This window comes from Strix aluco, chromosome 4 (genome assembly GCF_031877795.1).
Source record: "Strix aluco isolate bStrAlu1 chromosome 4, bStrAlu1.hap1, whole genome shotgun sequence".
Taxonomy (NCBI): Eukaryota; Metazoa; Chordata; class Aves; order Strigiformes; family Strigidae; genus Strix; species Strix aluco.
Window position 1 is genome coordinate 73,595,314 of NC_133934.1, and position 19,193 is coordinate 73,614,506.

General features: G+C 39.2%; 1 protein-coding gene across 1 annotated transcript; it reads left to right on the top strand.

The window, feature by feature from the left end:
• Positions 1-47: 47 nt before the first annotated feature.
• PLK4 (polo like kinase 4) lies at positions 48-18,149 on the top strand. The gene is made up of 16 exons (XM_074821497.1): positions 48-203; positions 1,083-1,178; positions 1,936-2,031; positions 2,127-2,241; positions 4,158-5,190; positions 7,252-7,352; positions 8,893-9,272; positions 10,133-10,237; positions 10,610-10,712; positions 11,520-11,669; positions 12,595-12,725; positions 13,427-13,518; positions 13,896-14,037; positions 15,691-15,831; positions 16,732-16,838; positions 17,550-18,149. The coding sequence occupies exons 1-16, from the start codon at positions 174-176 to the stop codon at positions 17,647-17,649; spliced, it is 2,922 nt and encodes a 973-aa protein (XP_074677598.1). The 5' UTR covers positions 48-173; the 3' UTR covers positions 17,650-18,149.
• The last annotated feature ends 1,044 nt before the right edge of the window (positions 18,150-19,193 follow it).

A 19,193-nucleotide genomic window follows, 5' to 3' on the forward strand; every position in this document is an offset into this window, starting at 1 on the left:
AGAGTAACGGCGCGATTTTTCAAAATGGAGGCGCTGGGGGAGGGGAGCGGCCGCCGGGCCCGGGAACGATCAGGCCTGGGCCGAGGCGGGCGGCGGAGGGCGCCGTGATGGGGAGCCGCGGCCGAGATCCTGAGGAGAACCCATAGCGGGACCCGGGGAGAGCGGCCGGCGCCATGGCGACCTGTATCGGCGAGAAAATAGAGGTGCGGAGCCCAGCCCCCCTCCCGTTACCTGCGGGCCTGGCCGAGGCCGCCCCGCCATTTGCCGGGGGTATGGGGAGAGGCCAGGTGGGGGCTCGTCCCTCTCCTGGGCGGCTTGTTTGTGGGAGGCGGCCGGCGGGGCGCCGAGCGCGGCTCCTCCCAGGCCCGTCCGCACCTGCGCCCCCACCCGCCCCCGGCCGCGGCCAGGCGGGCTGTGGCGGCGTGGGCCCCGGGCGCCTCCCCGGCTGGGCCGGTGGCGGAGCAGGGGTAGCGGCTCAGCCAGCCGGGCCCGGCGCCCTCCCCCGCCACCTGCCCCCGGGCCGAGCCGCGAAGCCGTGTTTCCCCACCGACGGTGGAGTGCCCCGGGCGATGGCGTCCGGCGGGAGAGTTGCGGTTCCGCCGGCGCGCACCTTGCGCGGGGAGCTCGGCCCCCGCCGCGGTTTATGTTCCCCAGAGAGCTGCCGCGGAGCCGGGCTGTGGGCAGCCCCAGGCGCTTGGTGTTTGCGGGGCGGGCGGTAGTCGCTCCCCAGCCGCTGCCATGGCAGCGGGAGCCGGGGGCGGGCGTCTCCCGTCCCCCCGGGAGCGGCGGGAGAGGCGGCGGGAAGGGGGCCGCGCCGCGCCGCCCCGGGCAGCGCCAATGCCAGTGCCAGCCGGCCGTCGCGCTGGGAGGACGATGCTGCGGGGGGTGCTGCGCGGCTCCGCCGCGGACTGTCGCCGCGCCCCGGAGAGCTCCGTTCAGGTACCGCCCGGGCACCCCGGGGGTTTGCCCCGGCAGCGGGGTGGTGGGGCGTCCTATTTCTTGGGGGTGGGGGGCTCTGCATCGGGAGAGAGGGGTCAAAGCCTGGGCTGGAGCTGACGGCGATGATTTTGTTCGTGTTGCAGGATTTCAAGGTGGGGAACCTCCTGGGGAAGGGCTCTTTCGCAGGGGTCTACAGAGCAGTATCCCTGAAAACCGGTCTGGAAGTGGCTATCAAAATGGTAAGGCAGCCAGCCAAGGAAGTCAGTGTCTTCCAAGAAAGTGAACAAGGGCAAGTTGCAACAGGTTGGGGTTATGTGGCAGGACATTTGTGCCTGATTGCTTGTTTGTATGTAACCGATATGTAAATTAAAGTTGATACTGAAAGATGCAGTACCACCAAATGGACTATGTTGATAATTAATAGAAATGTTTACAGTGCTATTAAAAGAACTTAAGCTCAAATATTCAACACTTGGTGGACAATCAGCCCTATAATTTTAATTCAGAAATTTGTCACCACAAAAACTTTTGTTTAGATTCCATGTGGCTGGAGAGGTCCTGGAAAAAATGCCTTGAAAAATTTCCCTCACTGCCAGGACAAACTTTGTGAAGGAAACTCACGCATCACAGGGGTTCTGCCTTATCTAGAATACTTCTATTTAGGCCCCTTTTTAGTATTAACTATATTCAGCATATGTGCCTGGCAAAATCAGAATTAGGTTTCTCTGCTTAAGTATTTAAGAAAATTTTCTTAATTAGTGCTAGTATTGAAAATGTTAAAGTTGTCTACTTTTAGACAGTTGTGTGTTCCTCCACTTATGGAAGATAGTTGTTCATTAAAAGCATATAGTAGGTTAAACTGTGAAAAGTTGCTTATATTTAGAAGTTTTCATGCAAATGTACAATGAACATGTAGAAATTTCAAGTTCACTTGAAACTAGCCTGTATATAATCAATGTTGTGGTGTTTGAAAAATATTCTGTGATCCATTTACAGATAGATAAAAAAGCCATGCACAAGGTTGGAATGGTACAGAGGGTTCAAAACGAGGTGAAAATACACTGTCAACTAAAGCATCCATCTATACTTGAGGTAAGAATCATGTTTTTGTAGAGAGGACTGTATATGTGACTTGCTGTATCGTCTACAAAGCGTATTTCAATTTTTTTCATTGTTTTATATTCTAGCTTTATAACTATTTTGAAGATAGCAACTATGTGTATTTGATACTTGAGATGTGTCACAATGGTGAAATGAGCAGATACATAAAGAACAGAAAGAAACCCTTTTCAGAAGAAGAAGGTGAGATGTTTTTCTGTGTAGCTCTCTTTGCATTAATGTTTTGTCTTAATATTTAATTCTAGTGAAAGGATATTTAAAACTGCCATCACTCTGAGCCAGTTCCTATAGCTTAAAATCTTACGGTAAGTGATAATCTAGGGATTAATTACTATTATGCATATTCACTTGAATACTTTTGTTTCTGTTTATGCCATTTCACAGTAGTTTGTGCTATTTGGGGTTTAAAAAAAATACAGTGAATTTAGAAGGTAGAGCTTACCTTTGTACTTTATGTTGAAGTATAGGCCAAGACTGGGAGGTTCCACAGAGGAAAACTGACAACTTCACATCCACAGATTTGCGTTCTTTGTTGCACCTCTTCACCTCAGTATTACTGTATTACATGTCACCAGTTAGAAAGCCTTCCAGATTATAGTTTGCCTTATGTAGTATTGTTGGAAATACTTCCTGTGTTGCAAGCTGTGTGTGGAAATGAAGATAATGCAGGTAACCGTGTTGCTGAAGGGCTGAGTTAGCAAGGAAATATCCAATCTGACAATCCATCTAGAATTTTTGAAGGACTGGCATCTGAGGAGAAATTCTACTGTGGTTTTACTTCCGTTTCTTATGGAAAGCACTGAAAATCCTATCCTTCCATCAGTGTATTGTAAGAGTAATTCTAAAACTCTTTAAATTGGCTCTTGAATAGTGTTTTGAGAAAGAAGTCTTGCAAAAAAATTAATTGCATGTACAAATTTACTAATGTTTCGTTTTCTTACAGTTGAGAGTGAGAAGATTTCAGTTAGAACATGGACCACTGAAAGCCTAACCAGAACAGTGCAATTAAAAAAGACAGTGAAGCAAGCTGCTGTGTCTGATGTTTTGAGAGCACAGCCAAACAAGCTGTTCTGGTTTCAGCTGATCTGGATTCAGTGGTTATTGCCTCTACTGCTTCCAGACTTGCCATGTTGGTCATCTCTTGATCAGTTCTTCCAGTTCACCTGCTTCTTTATCAGTTTTTAATCGAATTCTGTGAAGCTATTGCATATATATGGGTTTTATTGAACCCAGATCACAGGGCTGGATTAAAGGGGTACTGCTATACAGGCATCATCTGTTTCATTCAGATCTGCTCCAGCAGAAATAGTTCATCTGATGGTACCTTAGTTCTAAAAGCTCATAAACCACTGACCTGGATAAAGAAGTCTCTTCCTCTGAGGAGTGGTTTCTACTAACATTTGTTACTCACCGGTCTTTACCCTCTACTAAGAGAAGGAGGAGGATTGTAAATGGTTTGCTCTAGAAAGAATGATTCTTAAAATTGCTGTAACTGCAACATCATAACAGATGATGCTGTTTCAGCCTGGATGAAGTTTTGTTATTCCTGCTGTAAGCGAAAACTCATGAATATTCCACAAAATTCTAGTGTAGTAGAAAGACTATCCCAGTATCGTGACCTTAGTATTTCAGTTTCTCAAGAACTTCTACTAGTCTTGCCAGATTTGCTAAACCAAATCTTATCCAAATTGTCTCCTATGTTCTATAATCTGCACATAGTAAAGCTGCTTGATTTCATGTATCTGCTGTTTCTGAAAGTGTGGAGCAACATAGCTTTTTAAATTCTAATTTTAAAGAGGTTAGGCCAATTGAAAATATCTCCAGTCCTGTTTACATTATTCTGTTAACAGAAACAAATCTGATTACTGCATTACAGATTTTTTTTTATAAACTGTCTTAGAACATACTCATGCCATATTGCTTAAAGCAAAAAGTGGAAAGTTAATTCCAATCTCATTAGCGTGACACAAATATCCTTTTAACATCCTCATTATTTAAAGAAATAAAAGTTGGTCCAATAGTAGACTTCAGAAAGTTGTTATTTTCACAGCTATGATTTCAGTTATATGACTAAAACATCTGGTTTTGTGTTTTGACAGCACGACACTTCTTGCATCAAATTATCACAGGTATGCTGTATCTTCATTCTCATGGAATACTGCACCGGGACCTCACCCTTTCTAATATCTTACTCACCAATAATATGAATGTCAAGATTGCTGATTTTGGACTAGCGACTCAGCTGAAAATGCCTCATGAAAAGCATTACACCATGTGTGGAACTCCAAATTACATTTCTCCAGAAATAGCCACAAGGAGTCCACATGGACTTGAATCTGATGTGTGGTCTTTGGGCTGTATGTTTTACACTCTTCTTATCGGAAAGCCACCTTTTGACACGGACACAGTCAAGAACACGCTGAATAAAGTGGTATTAGCAGATTATGAAATGCCAGCCTTTTTATCAAGAGAGGCACAAGACCTTATACATAGGTTACTTCGCAAAAATCCAGCAGATCGTTTGAGCCTTTCCTCAGTGTTGGATCATCCTTTTATGTCCAGGTGTAGCTCTGCACGGAGTAAAGATTCAGGAACTTCAGAAGATTCCATGGACAGTGGAAATGGTACCATCTCTACAACCTTCACTGGCTCTTCCAGCATCAGCACCAGCGGTTGCCTGAAGGAGAAGAAGAAGCTGTTAGTTGGACAGCCGCTCCCAAATAAAATTACTTTTTTTCCAAAAAACAAGAATTCCACCAACACTTCATCTGTAGATGGAAGCGGGTCTTTTCATCAGTGGGGAATTCAGGGAAAGGAAACTGGCATAAGTGGCAGGGGAAGAACCATGCAGCTTGCTGAAGAGAGACCGCATTCACGCTACCTCCGAAGAGCCCACTCTTCAGATAGGTCTGGCACATCCCGTAGTCAGACTCAAGGCATGTCGAATATTGTTGACAGATGTCACTCTATGGAACTGCTTTCGAAGCCTAAAGTAGGAACAAGGGAAAACACAGAATGCTTTTCACCTGCAAACAGCTATACTGATCTAGGAGAAATATTTAAGGAGAAGACTTCTAGTAGCTCTGGTTCTTTTGAAGGGCAAATATCTCCACCTGTAAAAGACCAACCACAGTAAGAATCAGTTTTTATTAAGATAAAATTTAGAGCTGTCGTGTTAAATGCATGATTTTACCTGTAACAAAGCTGTAGTAAGTGCCCAAAGTATTGACACGTGTCGCTTGAATATCAGATAGAAGAGGATGATAGTTGATGCTGTTGCTATGTAGAGGTGTACCTCCCCACTGTCCCTATCTTTAAGTTCATAGATGCAGCCTATCAGCTAGCTAGATGGTAGCTTTTATTTATCCTGGAAATACTCTATTACTGACTTATTTCCATGTGCAGCAAGTTGAGGATTTGTTTCCCCACAGTAATTGTAGTAGAGAGCCTTGCTAACTGCTCTTTGTAGAAGAGACACAGTCTAGGGTAGAAGGCATTCAGAGTGTGATAACCAACATTTTTACTTGCTGCTCTGTTTTTTTTTTTGTTATGCTCAGACAAGGCAAAGGGGAAAAAAAAAAGTACAAAATTAGATGATGGATTATAAAACTGTTATCCCAGAAAGGAAAATAAAACTCAAAGATAACTCTTTGAAACTTAGTTCTGGCCTTAGTTGTAGTTCCTGGGTGAAAATCTTGTCTTCTTTCTATTCATTGATGGACTTCCCCAGCTGATAAAACCAGCTCAGGTGTCAAATCTCCCAGTGATGCTAGGATGTTTGCTGTGGTGCTGGAGGCCTCATCTTTGCTTTCTGTGCACTGCTATGCAACAAGAGCCCTTCTTTGTGATAAACTAAATCTGTCTGTGCTCAGAAGTTTCCTTTGTTTTTTCCATCAGCAGAATATCAAAGAATGTTTTCTTACTTTAAGATAAGGACTATTGCATATCTTAGTTCTAGCATTTCTCTCAACGCTAAAAAGTTGCAACTTTGTTATGGTTTCGTATGTTTTGGTGGTGTTTTTTTTTTTTGCAAACCGGTTCAGGGGAAATGCAAATGAGCACTTTGCCCTGTAGAAAAAGTAAATGGAGTAAGAGGTTTTTTCTTGACTGTTCATAAGTGTTTGACGTAAGCCTCTGTTCAGCAAGTTCAGTGGCCATTTGCATTCTTTCTAGTTCGAGAAATGTTTGGTGAATCAAAAAAAAATGATTTTTGCAAATGTTAACATAATGCTTACTGGTATTCCCCATGAATTCATAAAGACATGCTGAATGTAAATGTGACAATATTAATATGAGTGTGGGGATTAACTGAATGGTTACTACTTCTTTTTTTTTACATGGTTGATTATAGGAGAGCCTCTTACATCTATAGTTAGCCTGCACCGCAATCTTAAGTGCAAGGTTCTAAGACCTAAATTAGATGCTTATATTCTGAGGGTTTTTTTTTGTGATAACTGAGTCCTTGCCAATGTAAAGGATCATTGCAAAAAAAGTACAGACAGGTACGGCCCATGGAGATAGAAAACCTCATGGGAGCAGGGTGTGAATTTCCAACAGATCAATGATTCTGCAGTAACTGGTTTTGTGTGTATTCTTTATTCTTCTATGTATGGCTTATAGCCTGAGTTCACCTGTGACTACATGTATGCCAGTGTCAAAAAAGCTGGTAAAAAAATCTTTATAATCTTTTGAATTTACTGTATTTTATATGAACTGAAATGATTTCAGGTGATAAGACTGCCTACATATTTCAGCTGTGTATTTGTTATGCAGAATGAGATCCACTGGGGTCATAAGCATCATCCCTGTGTCTTCTCTGAGGTTGTTTCCTATACTGAAGAACTTCCTGTGCTTAAGAACTAGATGTAAGAACAGCTGCTGCTGGCAGTGTTAGCGATGGCTCTTTTTGTTCATATATGTCAGTTCTAAGAGTCTACTAATGAGTGCTAACAGGCTTAAACTTGTGCTGAAAATTAGTAACTTTTCATTCCATTTGGAAGCAGTGGGGTTTTTTTATGCTTTACCCAATGAACGTTCCACACGAAAAAAGAAGCATGTTCTGTGCTGTCTAGAGCTGCAAAATGCCACCTGCATTTCTTAAATGTTCTAGAAGTGGTGTGATTTTTGCAGCTGTAACATCAAACTTTTGTTGTGCAGTGTCTGATTACGTGTGTAACTTTTTTTATTTTGCAGCTCAAATTATCTCTGCCCAATGAAGCCCCAGGTTGGTTTGTTAGAGCAGAAGTCCCAGGCTGAAACAATGCAGCAGTGGCTTGGAAGCATGCAAACAAATGGTATGCTACTCCGCAGTTGTATTTTTTTGCACTGGAGTTGGAGTAGTGACTTGTAACAGTTTCTGGGGGGTTTTCTACATTTTATTTCTTTAGAGTTGTGCCAAAAGGGGTATCTGTATGGCCAAGTAACTGTGATACCAGAGTATAATGCTGGCATCCTGAATAGCAGCGATTGAATGGTAACAGAGGCTACTGCAGGCAGACTTGTGTTTCTGCAGGAAGAGCATGGGAGACCCTAAACTCACTGCAGAAAGTTGACACAGATACTGAAAGAGGCAAAATGATTCCAGCATCACTAATCTGTAGAATCATTCTTAAGCAAGAAATATCCCATTGTTTGAAATATAACATTGTTTTATTTTTGCTTTTGGACTAAGGTCTAATGTTTTAGTTTCCCAAGGTAGGAATTAATTTCAGAAGGCTTTGTAGTTAGTGTTCCTCTTGAGCTGTTGGGTGGGTATAATGAATGTATGTAACAGCCTTCATAAAAGTGAAGGAATTGTACACTGAATTTAAATACTTAGCTTCCTAAAATGAGGTCATTCTCTTTTAGTATTTTACCATTAAAAAAAAGGGAAAACGCAATTCTAGAACCTGTCATAATTATTCAATTATGACCTGAAATGTGTAAATATAAATACATGATAAAAGATTGGCAGGTGACTCAAAAGCCCTGTTAATTTAGTTGTGCAAATACTCCTTAAGAAAAAATGGGACCTCAGTGAATGAGAAAGATAATGAGGCTGCAGGATGAGGGGTGGAGAAAGGACAAAAGACACAGAAGGGAAGGTGGTGTTCTTTGTCATGCATCATGTTACATCATTTACGAATAATGTAATTTAATCGTAAAATTAAATCGCAAATCCATTCTGGCCTTTTTTGTTCTGATATTACTGGCCTCCTTCCCTTCCTGTCTACAGGGAATTGGAATCATATGACATATGGTCTGGATAATCCTATTTCATTTTTGGTCCCTTCTCAACTGTTCTCACAAGTGCATACTGGTGTAGATGAGATGAAAGTTGATCAAGGGCTTAAATATCAAAACTAGGGAGGCAGTTATAGGAAGCTTAAATAGAAAAACAGGGTTTTGTCTTTTAATAAGTGACTGGAAATAAAGCAAGGGGTTTGGAGCATGCATTTAACATCTTGAGTGCTAAAAGGCTTGTTAATTAAGCTGAAACTTGGTGCCAGTGGTTATCTGAATGGTAAGTAAACTGTGTTTCACCAGGTTAAACTAACTCTTGTAAACTAATTCTTATTTGTCTATTTGAAATATTAGTATTTTGTTTTTATAAGTGGTTTTGCAAAATGATTTGATATATCATATCTGAAATCTAGTAACAGTTGAAGTAGCACTGGAATTTTGTTGGCAGGGGTATTGATTGGTACTAAAGTCATAGCCTAATGATTTGAACTGAGGATTAAAGAAGTCTCATTCTCCACTTATGTAAGCTAAGATGATATTTTGAAAAGCTTTAAAAACATAACGTCTTTTTTTCTTCTTATTGTGATTCTTTGAATGTACCATGTACCTTAGTTCCACTGAGACCACCTGCAGACCTAACTGGCAACAGTAATGCACATGGAGGTTTTCGGTATCATCTGGATGTACAGGAAGATGCATCAAGAAACGCATGGAATACCTTAAAAGATGTAAGGAGTCATGATGCATCTGTCGACTGTCTGCATTCTTTAAACCAGAGAAACCCAAAGAAATACATCCCTGGAGTTCTCTCCAAATCTGAGAAAATTCAACTATCATCATCTTCTACATGTGGCGTTTGGTCAACTTCTGAACAAAACCAAACGTGGGTCAAAGAACCACCAGCACATCAGAAACCTACATTGCGAAGTACAGTATCACCTCTCAATGCTCACAGGCTAAAACCAATCAGGCAAAAAACAAAAAATGCAGTGGTATGTATCAGTTCTTAAAATGGAAACAACAAGTATTAAATATAGTGTGACTGTCTCTTAAAAATCACTTGGTAAACTAGAAGCATTTGGCTTATAGAAAACGTAATCTATAATTTAAAGTTATATTAGTAAGATGCATCTTAGTTTTTGTATATGGAATGCTTGTGGTCATTTCCTGCAAATAGTGACGTGGCATTGCTTTGAGCTCACAAGCAAAGAGACTGTAGGTAGACGTAACAAATATTAAGTGCATATATATTTCCTAGAGTTCTAAAACTCTGTACTGCTTAGCTGCGCAGTTGCATTTAAGATTTTAACTATGCCAAACACATCAAACGCTTTTACAGATTAGATTACTGGATTAGAAATGAAAACAGTCTTGCTCTCAAGTAAAAACTTGAATCTTTTTCCTATAGTACTGCTTTTTCCCTGTCTTGGGAGTGGGAAAGCAAAACAAATTCCATTAACTCTTACTGATGACAAAAATTTTCTGGCTGGTTTGTTCCTAGTATCACCCTTTTGCCTTTTGTTCCTTTTCTTACAGTCTTACTCATCTCCCACCCTTTCAATTTGTTGGGTTTTTTTTTTTCAAAAAACAATAGAGGTGACCTGTCTTTGATTTGTCACTTTAGAAACCACACCCTCACTGACCAGCTTATAACCTTTAGTCATGTTGAAGTGGTGTTCTGTTTTGATAGCACTAATAGCAAAAGTTACTGTAAGAAACATTTGTAAGTTTTGCAGTGCATTTGAGGAAGAAAATATATATTTTTTTAAAGCATTTGTGGAAAGAAGTGGTATCCTATCTTGCCAGAAGGCAAAGGTCTTTTTGCTTAACTTGTATAATTAATATATTTTAGGTGAGCATTCTAGATACTGGGGAAGTGTGTATGGAGTTCCTGAAAGAACACCATTCACAAGAACTTGTGAAAGAAGTTCTCAGAATATCTTGTGATGGAAATATGGTAAGTGTTTTCAATTGCTTCACTGTTGTGTAAAAGGCTTAGAGTATTTTCTTTCAGAGTTGTCTTTTCATTTAAGTGATTGTTTTTTGGAAATGCAGTGTTCACATACGCACAGCTGTAACCTCCTTTTTTCCTCCATAGTACAGCCATACAATATAGGTAGCAAGCAATTACTTCAGAGAAAAAATGCACTTTTGAAATAGGTGGAGTGTTGTTGAAAAACTGCTGCTGTTAAATAATTACTTAGAGGAATATATTGTTCATGGTAAATTATGGTAATTAATTGAACTGTGACTTATTTCCATACCTGTTAAAAGTAGGGAGTGCTGTAGTAAATTGCAACTGTAAACATATTTTTTGCCCTTTCTGTAGATTGCAGTTTATCATCCAAATGAAGGAAGAGGTTTCCTTCTTGATGACAGACCTCCTGCTTCTCCTGAAGACATCTGTATGTATAATTTAGACAACTTGCCAGGTAACCTGAAATTTATTTTTAAAGTGATGATGATTTATGTGATTTTTAAGTGAATCTTGCTTGAGACTTAGCTTTTAGCCACTACTTTTCAGACAATTGTGAAGGTAAAACTCCTTTCAGAATAAGATTCAGACTAAGATTAACTGGAAGCTGTATTTTGAAACTTTACAAGAAAGTATAAACCCACAGGTTTTAATTTGTTTTGTACGGAAGTTATAAGGAGTCACCCTTTTACAGTGTAGTGTACTAAAATTAAACCTTTCATATTCTTTTTCTCATTGATACTGGAAACTGTTGAAATATGAGTGGAAGAAACATTGTCAAGTCATTTTTAAAACAGCAACTTTGTGCTTCCTAATACTTGTAAAGTGGGGGGAAGGAAAAATACAAGAAAGCATTGACAGCATATTTAATATAGACAGCTGAAGAACAAATGTAAGCTAACTATAATTTCTTAAGAGACAAGCAGACTTCTCTACTAATTAGAGATCAAAGGCAGGTTTTAAGCTAAGGCCAGGAAGCCAGCTGGACAATGATATGTAGTTAAAGGGTGTATGCAGCACTTTACTGTGTTGTTGAGGTTCTGAACTATGTTAATTGAACCTATTCAAGTAAAGCTATTGAAAATGCCCACTTTTAGAAAAGATGGTGGAAGTAAGTCAGTTTCTTTGAACATACTTCTGTAAAGTACTTAAATATTACCACCTTCAGTTATCAAATATATATTTTAAATTCTCTCCAAGCTGGTGCACAGTGTTTAATCTGATGACTTTTTCAGAAAAGTTTTTTTTAAATTATCTTTTTTAGAAAAGTACTGGAAAAAATACCAGTATGCAGCCAAGTTTGTGCAGTTGGTAAGAACAAAAACCCCCAAAGTTACGTTCTACACAAGATATGCCAAGTGCATGTTGATGGAAAATTCACCCACTGCAGATGTTGAAATTTGTTTTTATGATGGTATGTATTCATTTCTGCAATTCCGCAAATAGTAGTATCATGTTATTAAAGCTGCACTAAAATATTGCCAAACACTAAACAATGAACACTTCAGGTTGAAGAAAATATTAGAAACATACTGATTTTGCCACTGCCTTTATTCTTGCACTCAAAGATCAGTTTATTATTCATTAGTTCCTTACTGATATCTTCTTCAGGGAGTACGTGTTACAAAAGTTTAAGTCACGCCTTGTTGTCGTTCATGAGCTCTTCTTTGCATCTACGTTTGACAGTTAACCTGCTTAGTGAAAGGTGCGTCCCTAGTCCAAGCTTGCCGTTGTTAATGGAAGTAATAGTATTACCAAGAACAGTCACTGCAGAAAGCAACTGGCTGTCGTCTTCAACTCTGCCCTTCATAAACTAGACTGCACCAACAATTGTTTTCTCACTATAGACTACTGTCAACTAGTTTAAAAGATTTGCCACATGCATAGATATATCCCAACAGAATTTATGACCAAAAAAAAAGACTTAACTGTGATTCAGTGTGGAATGTCTGTTGAGAGAATGGGCATCTCTCAAAACCGTATTCAAGTACTGATGGAGCCTACTTATCCAATTTTTGGCAATACTGTTGGAGATGTACATTTTGTCTCAGATTAATGTTTAGAAAGGTAGTTCTTAAAATATGTAATAAATGCATTATTATGCCCATTTAAGTCATAATCTTTGGCCACAGAGGGTATTCCGTTAACATCACAGTCCAATTTAAGTGGCTTTTTATTTCTGCTGGACATAAAGCTCATGCAGGAGTGGTTTTATTCTTGCAGTAATTCCATCAGTGAGATACACGTTAGTAGGGTAGACTGTAATGGCAAAAATTTGTATTTTATAGATGCTGGTATTTTATACAATTCATGCTAGAAGTCTTTACTTTTTTTTACAGGAGCAAAGATACACAAGACAGCTGGTATAACTCGTGTGATTGAAAAATCAGGGAAATCCTTCACTTTGAAAGGAGAAAGCGAAGCAGGTTTGAAGAAGGAAATGCAAGTTTATATGGATCATGCAAATGAGGTAATAAGGAGGGTTGATAAAGTGTTTTGTGGAAGAGCAGGTATCAGTGTAGAGGTAACAGTAACAATGCTTCACAGTGAAGACTGTTAGAGGAAATTTCCTACTAGTGTGTGAAGCAGGTGTGCCAGTCTGGTGAAAGGATTAAACAGAATAGATGAAGCTGCTTTATACAAGTTTAAAAAAAAACCCCAAACTAACAAACAAGCAAAAAACCAATTCTCTCCCCTCCACCACAAAAAAAAAAACCAAACCCAACACAAAAAAACCTGCTAGGTGTTTAACTGGCCTGCCTGCTGTGTTTTCCATCTCTTATTTTATGTTACCCAATTAGCAGTCACAAGCAATTTTTTTTCTATGAACTTAAACAGTAAAAATGTAGTACAGATTTCCTATTCAGTCTTCCTTATGTTCTTTTATTTTCTGGAATAGAATTCAGGGGTCTTCTAGTCCCCTGTTTAGTCCTGCTAAAAGGGAAGACGTGATTATTAAGAGCGTAATTCCAGATGTGCTGAAGTTACAAGGGAGTCTTGCTGTAGTATAGCTTTTTGAATTGCCTCCATGGTACATGGGTGCAGCTATTATTGATCTTCAGTACCACTGTCATAAGCATTTCCTTGTGTAGGCTCACCTGCCACACTAAATATGTATGAAATAGTTAGACTCTTCTCAGTTAAACTTTAACAAGCTCCTTCTAATTCCAGGGACATCGTATATGCCTTGCACTGGAATCTGCTGTTTTGGAAGAAGAAAAAAGGAGTGGAAGTGTTCCATTTTTTCCAATAATTGTTGGAAGGTAGTATCTTTCACTTGAAAATACTTAGGCATTTGAATATTCCCACTAAGCAGCCTTATGCAGCTAAGGTTTGCAGAAGCCAGCGTCGCTTAACAGAGGCTCCTAGTCATTAGCGAGATAAATATTAACTTAACAGCATGTATGAACACTTTATTTTGGCCCTGCAAAACCTCCTTTGATACTAGGGCAAAATACACTTTTGGATTTAGGCTAAACCAGGCTAACAGGTGACATGTGTAAAAACAGTTCTGCAGAACACTAGTGCCATCAAGTGCTTTGTACAGTCCATAGTAAACTGAAGGAGAAGCTGCGTCTCCTCGCTTGTTTCTTTAGTCCCTCTCAGAAAGACCTTTTTCCAATTTGTCCCATTCTTCCAGAAAACCTGGCAATACTGAATCACCGCAGGCTGTAGCACCTCCACTGTTGGACAATACAAACTGTTCAAAAGAAGTTATGGTACTGGATATAAATACAGCTGCCAGTTCTGCTCCTCTTCAGACTCCAAACTCTACTCCTTCTGTAAGTACACAGGAACAGAGTGGAGACTACTCTCCAGTAGGAATTCAAATATTGCTGTTTTATTTGAACTAATAGAATTACATTTGTATGGATGTGGGCTTTTGTTAGCCATTTGTGACCATATTGACTAGAAATGTTAACTCTGATTTCAGCTAACTTTCCACACCTGGATTGAAGATGATCTGAAAGATCAAAATCCTCCAAAACTTTACCACAAATGCCTCCTGGGAACATAATTTGAAAATTGCTTACATTATATGGCACAGTCTTCTATTTGTTTTGGAGAGCTCTAATGTGCCCTCAGGCCTGTATGTTGAGTGGTAGTCACAAAGGATATTAGCACTTGAGACTATTGTTCTGAAATAATCAAGTGTTAGTGTGTATAATGTATAGCCAACAAGGCTTTGTATGCAATTTCATCACTTAAAAGACCCACCAAGCTTCAACTGCTGCATCACAGCCCTGATACAACTTCCCCAGCTGACTGAATAATACTGGGGTCTTGGCACATCGAGTTTGTACCATCTTAACTTTGTTGAATTTATGCGAGTCTGCATCTGTCCTTTGATTGTATAGCACATGTCCTTAGTGCAGAATATGCCAGTTTTTGCTTGACTGAAATGAACCTGGCAACAACAATTCCTTAGGGCTTCAGTACTAGTGTTGATTGTTACACTGACTTAAGGTTACCCATCACCAGAGTTTTAACTTGAGTGTTCATCGTTCAGACTCATTCTTTGTTTGCCATATAGCAAACACTTAGGTCTCCATAAGACTTTCAGTGTTTGCTTTCCCTTCTGAAGTAGGGATTTCCAAGCAGAATAACACAATAGCTGGTTGCCTTTCCATGTTCCTCTTGACTCTGTCAGTTTCTGTATACTCGAACTGGAGCTGTATATCCTGAGGGTACAGCTTGTTGTTTCTTTCAGGTTCCTGTAACTATCTGGATCCTGAACTTTCCTCAACAAGCTCTCCTATTTCAGAGGCACCCCCAGACTTGTATCTCTTCACTGAACCCTGAATCTTAATTACTGCTAGGCACACCACCTCATCCCTGTCGCTATGGGAGGAGGTATCCGACTAGTAGAACTTTTATAGAAGTGGACATGTTCCTCCTAACCAGTAGTGGTGGCCTTGTCCTAAAGGCCCCAATGTTTGATCTTCTGTTATTCTTAATCACTTTTTGTGTGTCTAAACCTATAACAGACTCTATGTGCTGTAGAACTCTTCTATTAATGTTGAATATTCTAGTTTCCAATTAACAGCAGTGTCTGTATTTTTGTAAAATACTGGCCAAGTGGTCATCTGAATGAGGGCTACTTTATAACCTAACAGGTGCTGAACATTTTTCCTGAAGATAGACAAGATTTTCTGGTAGTCAAATAAGGAAAAAAGTGTTGAAGTAGAAAAAGTCTGCTTAGGGAAAGCAGTTCCTTTGTGAGTACAGGGAAGCAGTAGAAAAACTGTCATAATACTGAGAAAATCCTATCATCTAGGGTTTTTATAATGTAATGCTGTTAAATAAAGCATATAGGCTAAATCTGTCTGTATATATGAAAAGATTGAAACAGGTGGTAATTGACCTCTGCAGTTGGTACATAAACAGTTGGATTGATACTAAGGCTGCTAATACTGTGCATTTCTGGGTTTTAGGTGGTGTCGTATGAAAAGTCTCCATTTTTGACTAAAGCTGCTGAAGCTACGTACTCCTCTGTTCACCAAACGGAATGCAGTCCAAATTCAGCCCAACTTTTAAAATCTGTCTTTGTGAAAAATGTTGGCTGGGCTTCTCAGGTGAGAAATGAATACCAATAAAGGAGGGAAGTCTGTTCTTTTTTTTCGTCTTAAACTTGAGATACATATTTTTAAGTCATTAAAGTTAAACTTCATTACACTCAATTGTACTCTGCTACAGTTTAAATCTGAAAATTGGTATGTGGAGAGATCCTTCCTAAAAAGCATCTTGGATAAATACCATGGTGAACTACATCAGTAGAAGAAACCAAAATAATAGTTCAGCATTTCAGTTAACAAATTTTTCTGTGGTGGTTATTGCCTATTTCAGTGTCTTCTGCCATTTAAATTTGACTCTAGTAAAAACTTGAAACTGTTAAACTTCTGTCTGTTCACTAATGTGGATGTAAAGCTGTCATGACAAAGGGTTTTTAACAGTTATGTACTAGATCTGTACTAGAAGAATGAATCTGCCTATACAATAGGAAAAGCTGTTTCCTTACAGAGAAAATTTTCCTCTGCTTTTCTGTGGGACCAGCTTTAGACTTCAAAAATGGTCCTCTGCAATCCAGATAAAGTAAGCTTCCTGTCCTAACAGAAAAAGTTTATATATATAAACTTTAAACTATATATAGTTGTGAACTCTTACAAATGGGCCTTCTATTTTGTTTAGTCCTATTAAAATTTTCTTTGGGAGTGGTTAAACTAAAGGTTCTTTATTTAACTCTCTTTGAAAAAGATGACTGAGTATCTGAAACATTAGAAAGTCTGATTCTTGAGACTGCATGAGACTGCTTACTCGGAAGCAGTATACATGCAATCTTTATCTTTAAAAGACTGACCAAGATACCCAAGTCACATCAGCAATTCTGAAAAACTTTCAGCTTCAATTATTAGAGAAATTCTAGGTATGTAACCCTGTATTTTATGTCCTCAAACCATAATGCGATGTCTTGTTAGCTGACCAGCGGAGCAGTATGGGTTCAGTTTAATGATGGATCCCAGCTGGTAGCCCAGGCAGGTGTTTCTTCCATCACTTACACATCTCCAGATGGCCAGACAATGAGGTGAGTCTCTTACTGCTCCAAAAAAAGTTCTGTTCACTGTCAGTGCAAGGCTGTTATACCTAAGGTGAACTTCATAGCTGCTATTCATTTTGTTTTGTAAATATTAAAATTTAGCTTTTCAATCACTTCTCAGTTGATTAGCTTATATAAGCTTAATAGAAACACCTATAGCTTAGATTGAACTCTGGACAACAAATAAATAAAAAAAAGCTGGGACCACAGCTACTTGGTCTCCAGAGTATACCCACTATATAAGGATAGGTAAAAAAGTAAGGCTTTAATACTTTTTTTCTTAAGATACTGCTAGATTAGGGAGATAGCATGTCAACATTGATGCCCAGACCCGAAGTGCTCAGGTGGAGTTTTGCATATCTTTTTGACAGTGGGCACTTCCCATACAAATATAGCAACTCAGTAACATGCTCTCTCTGTGCAAAGCTCGAGACAGTCATATACAGTCTGTTCAGATATTATTGCAGCTTTAAAGATTGTTTAGGTGTTTTATTCATCTGAAACACTTTTTTCAGTTAAATACATATAGAGAAGGGGGCCTAGATTTAAGCCATCAAGCTCCAATTAGTGTGTCTAGATACACTTAAAATCTGCTTAGTGGTTTGCCTATTTACAGGCAAGTTTTGAAAAACTTTACTACTACCCTGAAATAAATTATTTCAAGCATCTAATTTTTTCTGTGCTTATTTGCCTTTCTAGGTATGGAGAAAATGATAAGTTGCCAGAATACATCAAAGAGAAGCTGCACTGTCTGTCTTCTATTCTTGTGATGTTTACCAATCCAGCTAGTCCCCACTGATTAAAGCAAAGCAGGTGTCGGGACACGCGAGCTTAATAAACTCACTCACTGGCTTTCAAGTAAAGTGATGGATCTTACTCAGCTTATGCAGAAATTCTTCCAAAAGCTGGTAAAAAAAATAGGAAGGGAAGGGTTGCTCTGTGGGGCAAACTGCTTGTAAAGTATCTTACAAAACATGTTTTTCCTCAAAATGATGGATAAACTTGCTCAAGCAAAACTTTGAGCAACTTAGTTCTAGGTAGCATCAACTTTTTGGAAATAATCTGAATCTTGTATTTTTTTCTTCCCCCACTGCTTCCTCAGTGCCAACAATCAAGGAAAATGCATCTGTGCTGTTGAAGTGTCTGTATTTGTAAATAACTTATATTTTTACATCTTACAAGTAATATATGTAAATATGTATATGTTTTATAACGGCTTGTTTTTATTTTTTGTAGCAGCAGCATTAACTTTCCTGCACAAGCATTTTATAAAAAAAATAAAATGCAGTGGTAATTGTCCAGATGTGTTTTTCATGTTCAAGTGATGGTTTGAGAGCTCTTTAAGTATTAAGCTCAGTTTATAGCAGAAGCTCATCCTGATCAGCTATCTTAGGGGATTGCATGTTGGGAGTTTAGGACTGGTGAAGCTTGGGGAGAAACAGTATAAAACTGTTACACGAAGTTACTTCTACCTTGCTGAACTGAAAAATTGTGCTGTGGTTTGTATGTTCAATATTTACCTCTGGCCTACGGCTGACTAAAACCAGGAGCATGTTTGACAGGAGGAAGTGATTCAGTTTGTTACTCTGTAGGAATTTTACTAACTTTACTTTTACCTCATTTTACACATTATGAATCACAACAAACTGAAGTAGCAGCTTTTTTTAAGCATTTTGCTTCAAGTGTGCTAACACTCCTGATGGTGCTTATATTCATACTTAAGCCTTTCTCCTACCTTATAAGGAAGTTGGGAGTGTGTATTTGTTTTAAGTTGAGAGGAAGAGTGGGATCCAAAAAGGGGGCGGGGGTGAGAGTTTGAGGAGCTGACAGGGGCTTGTGCATGTGATCTAGGCACAATGAACTGAGCTGTAAAACCCTCAGGAAAGAGATGTTCCAGTACACCTCTTTTGAATCTGAATGCTCAGTTTAGAGCTGAAATAGCTGTGGCTTCAAGTCAGTTCTCCTTATCAATCTAATCTCTTCTAGAGACAATTTTGATTATTTTGTCATGTCCAAATCAAGGAAATAGCTTGCAAATATATTTAGCACTAGAAATATCAAGGTAGATATACAGGTAGCACTTAAAAAAATTATTCTCTAAAGGAATTTTTAACTGCTCTTTCACTTGAGAACTGCACCTTCTCATTTTTCTCATTTTGGACCTTCTTACTCAGATGGAATGATGGCATGGTAAAGTGACTTAACTGTTACAAGTCTTTGATACACCACATAGGATGTATGCTCTTATGCAGACTCTACTTAGTTGTAGATACAAACATATGCACATGCACATAAATACAGCTTTATTAGAATGCTTTTAGTCCTTTAATCTTAATTCTAAAG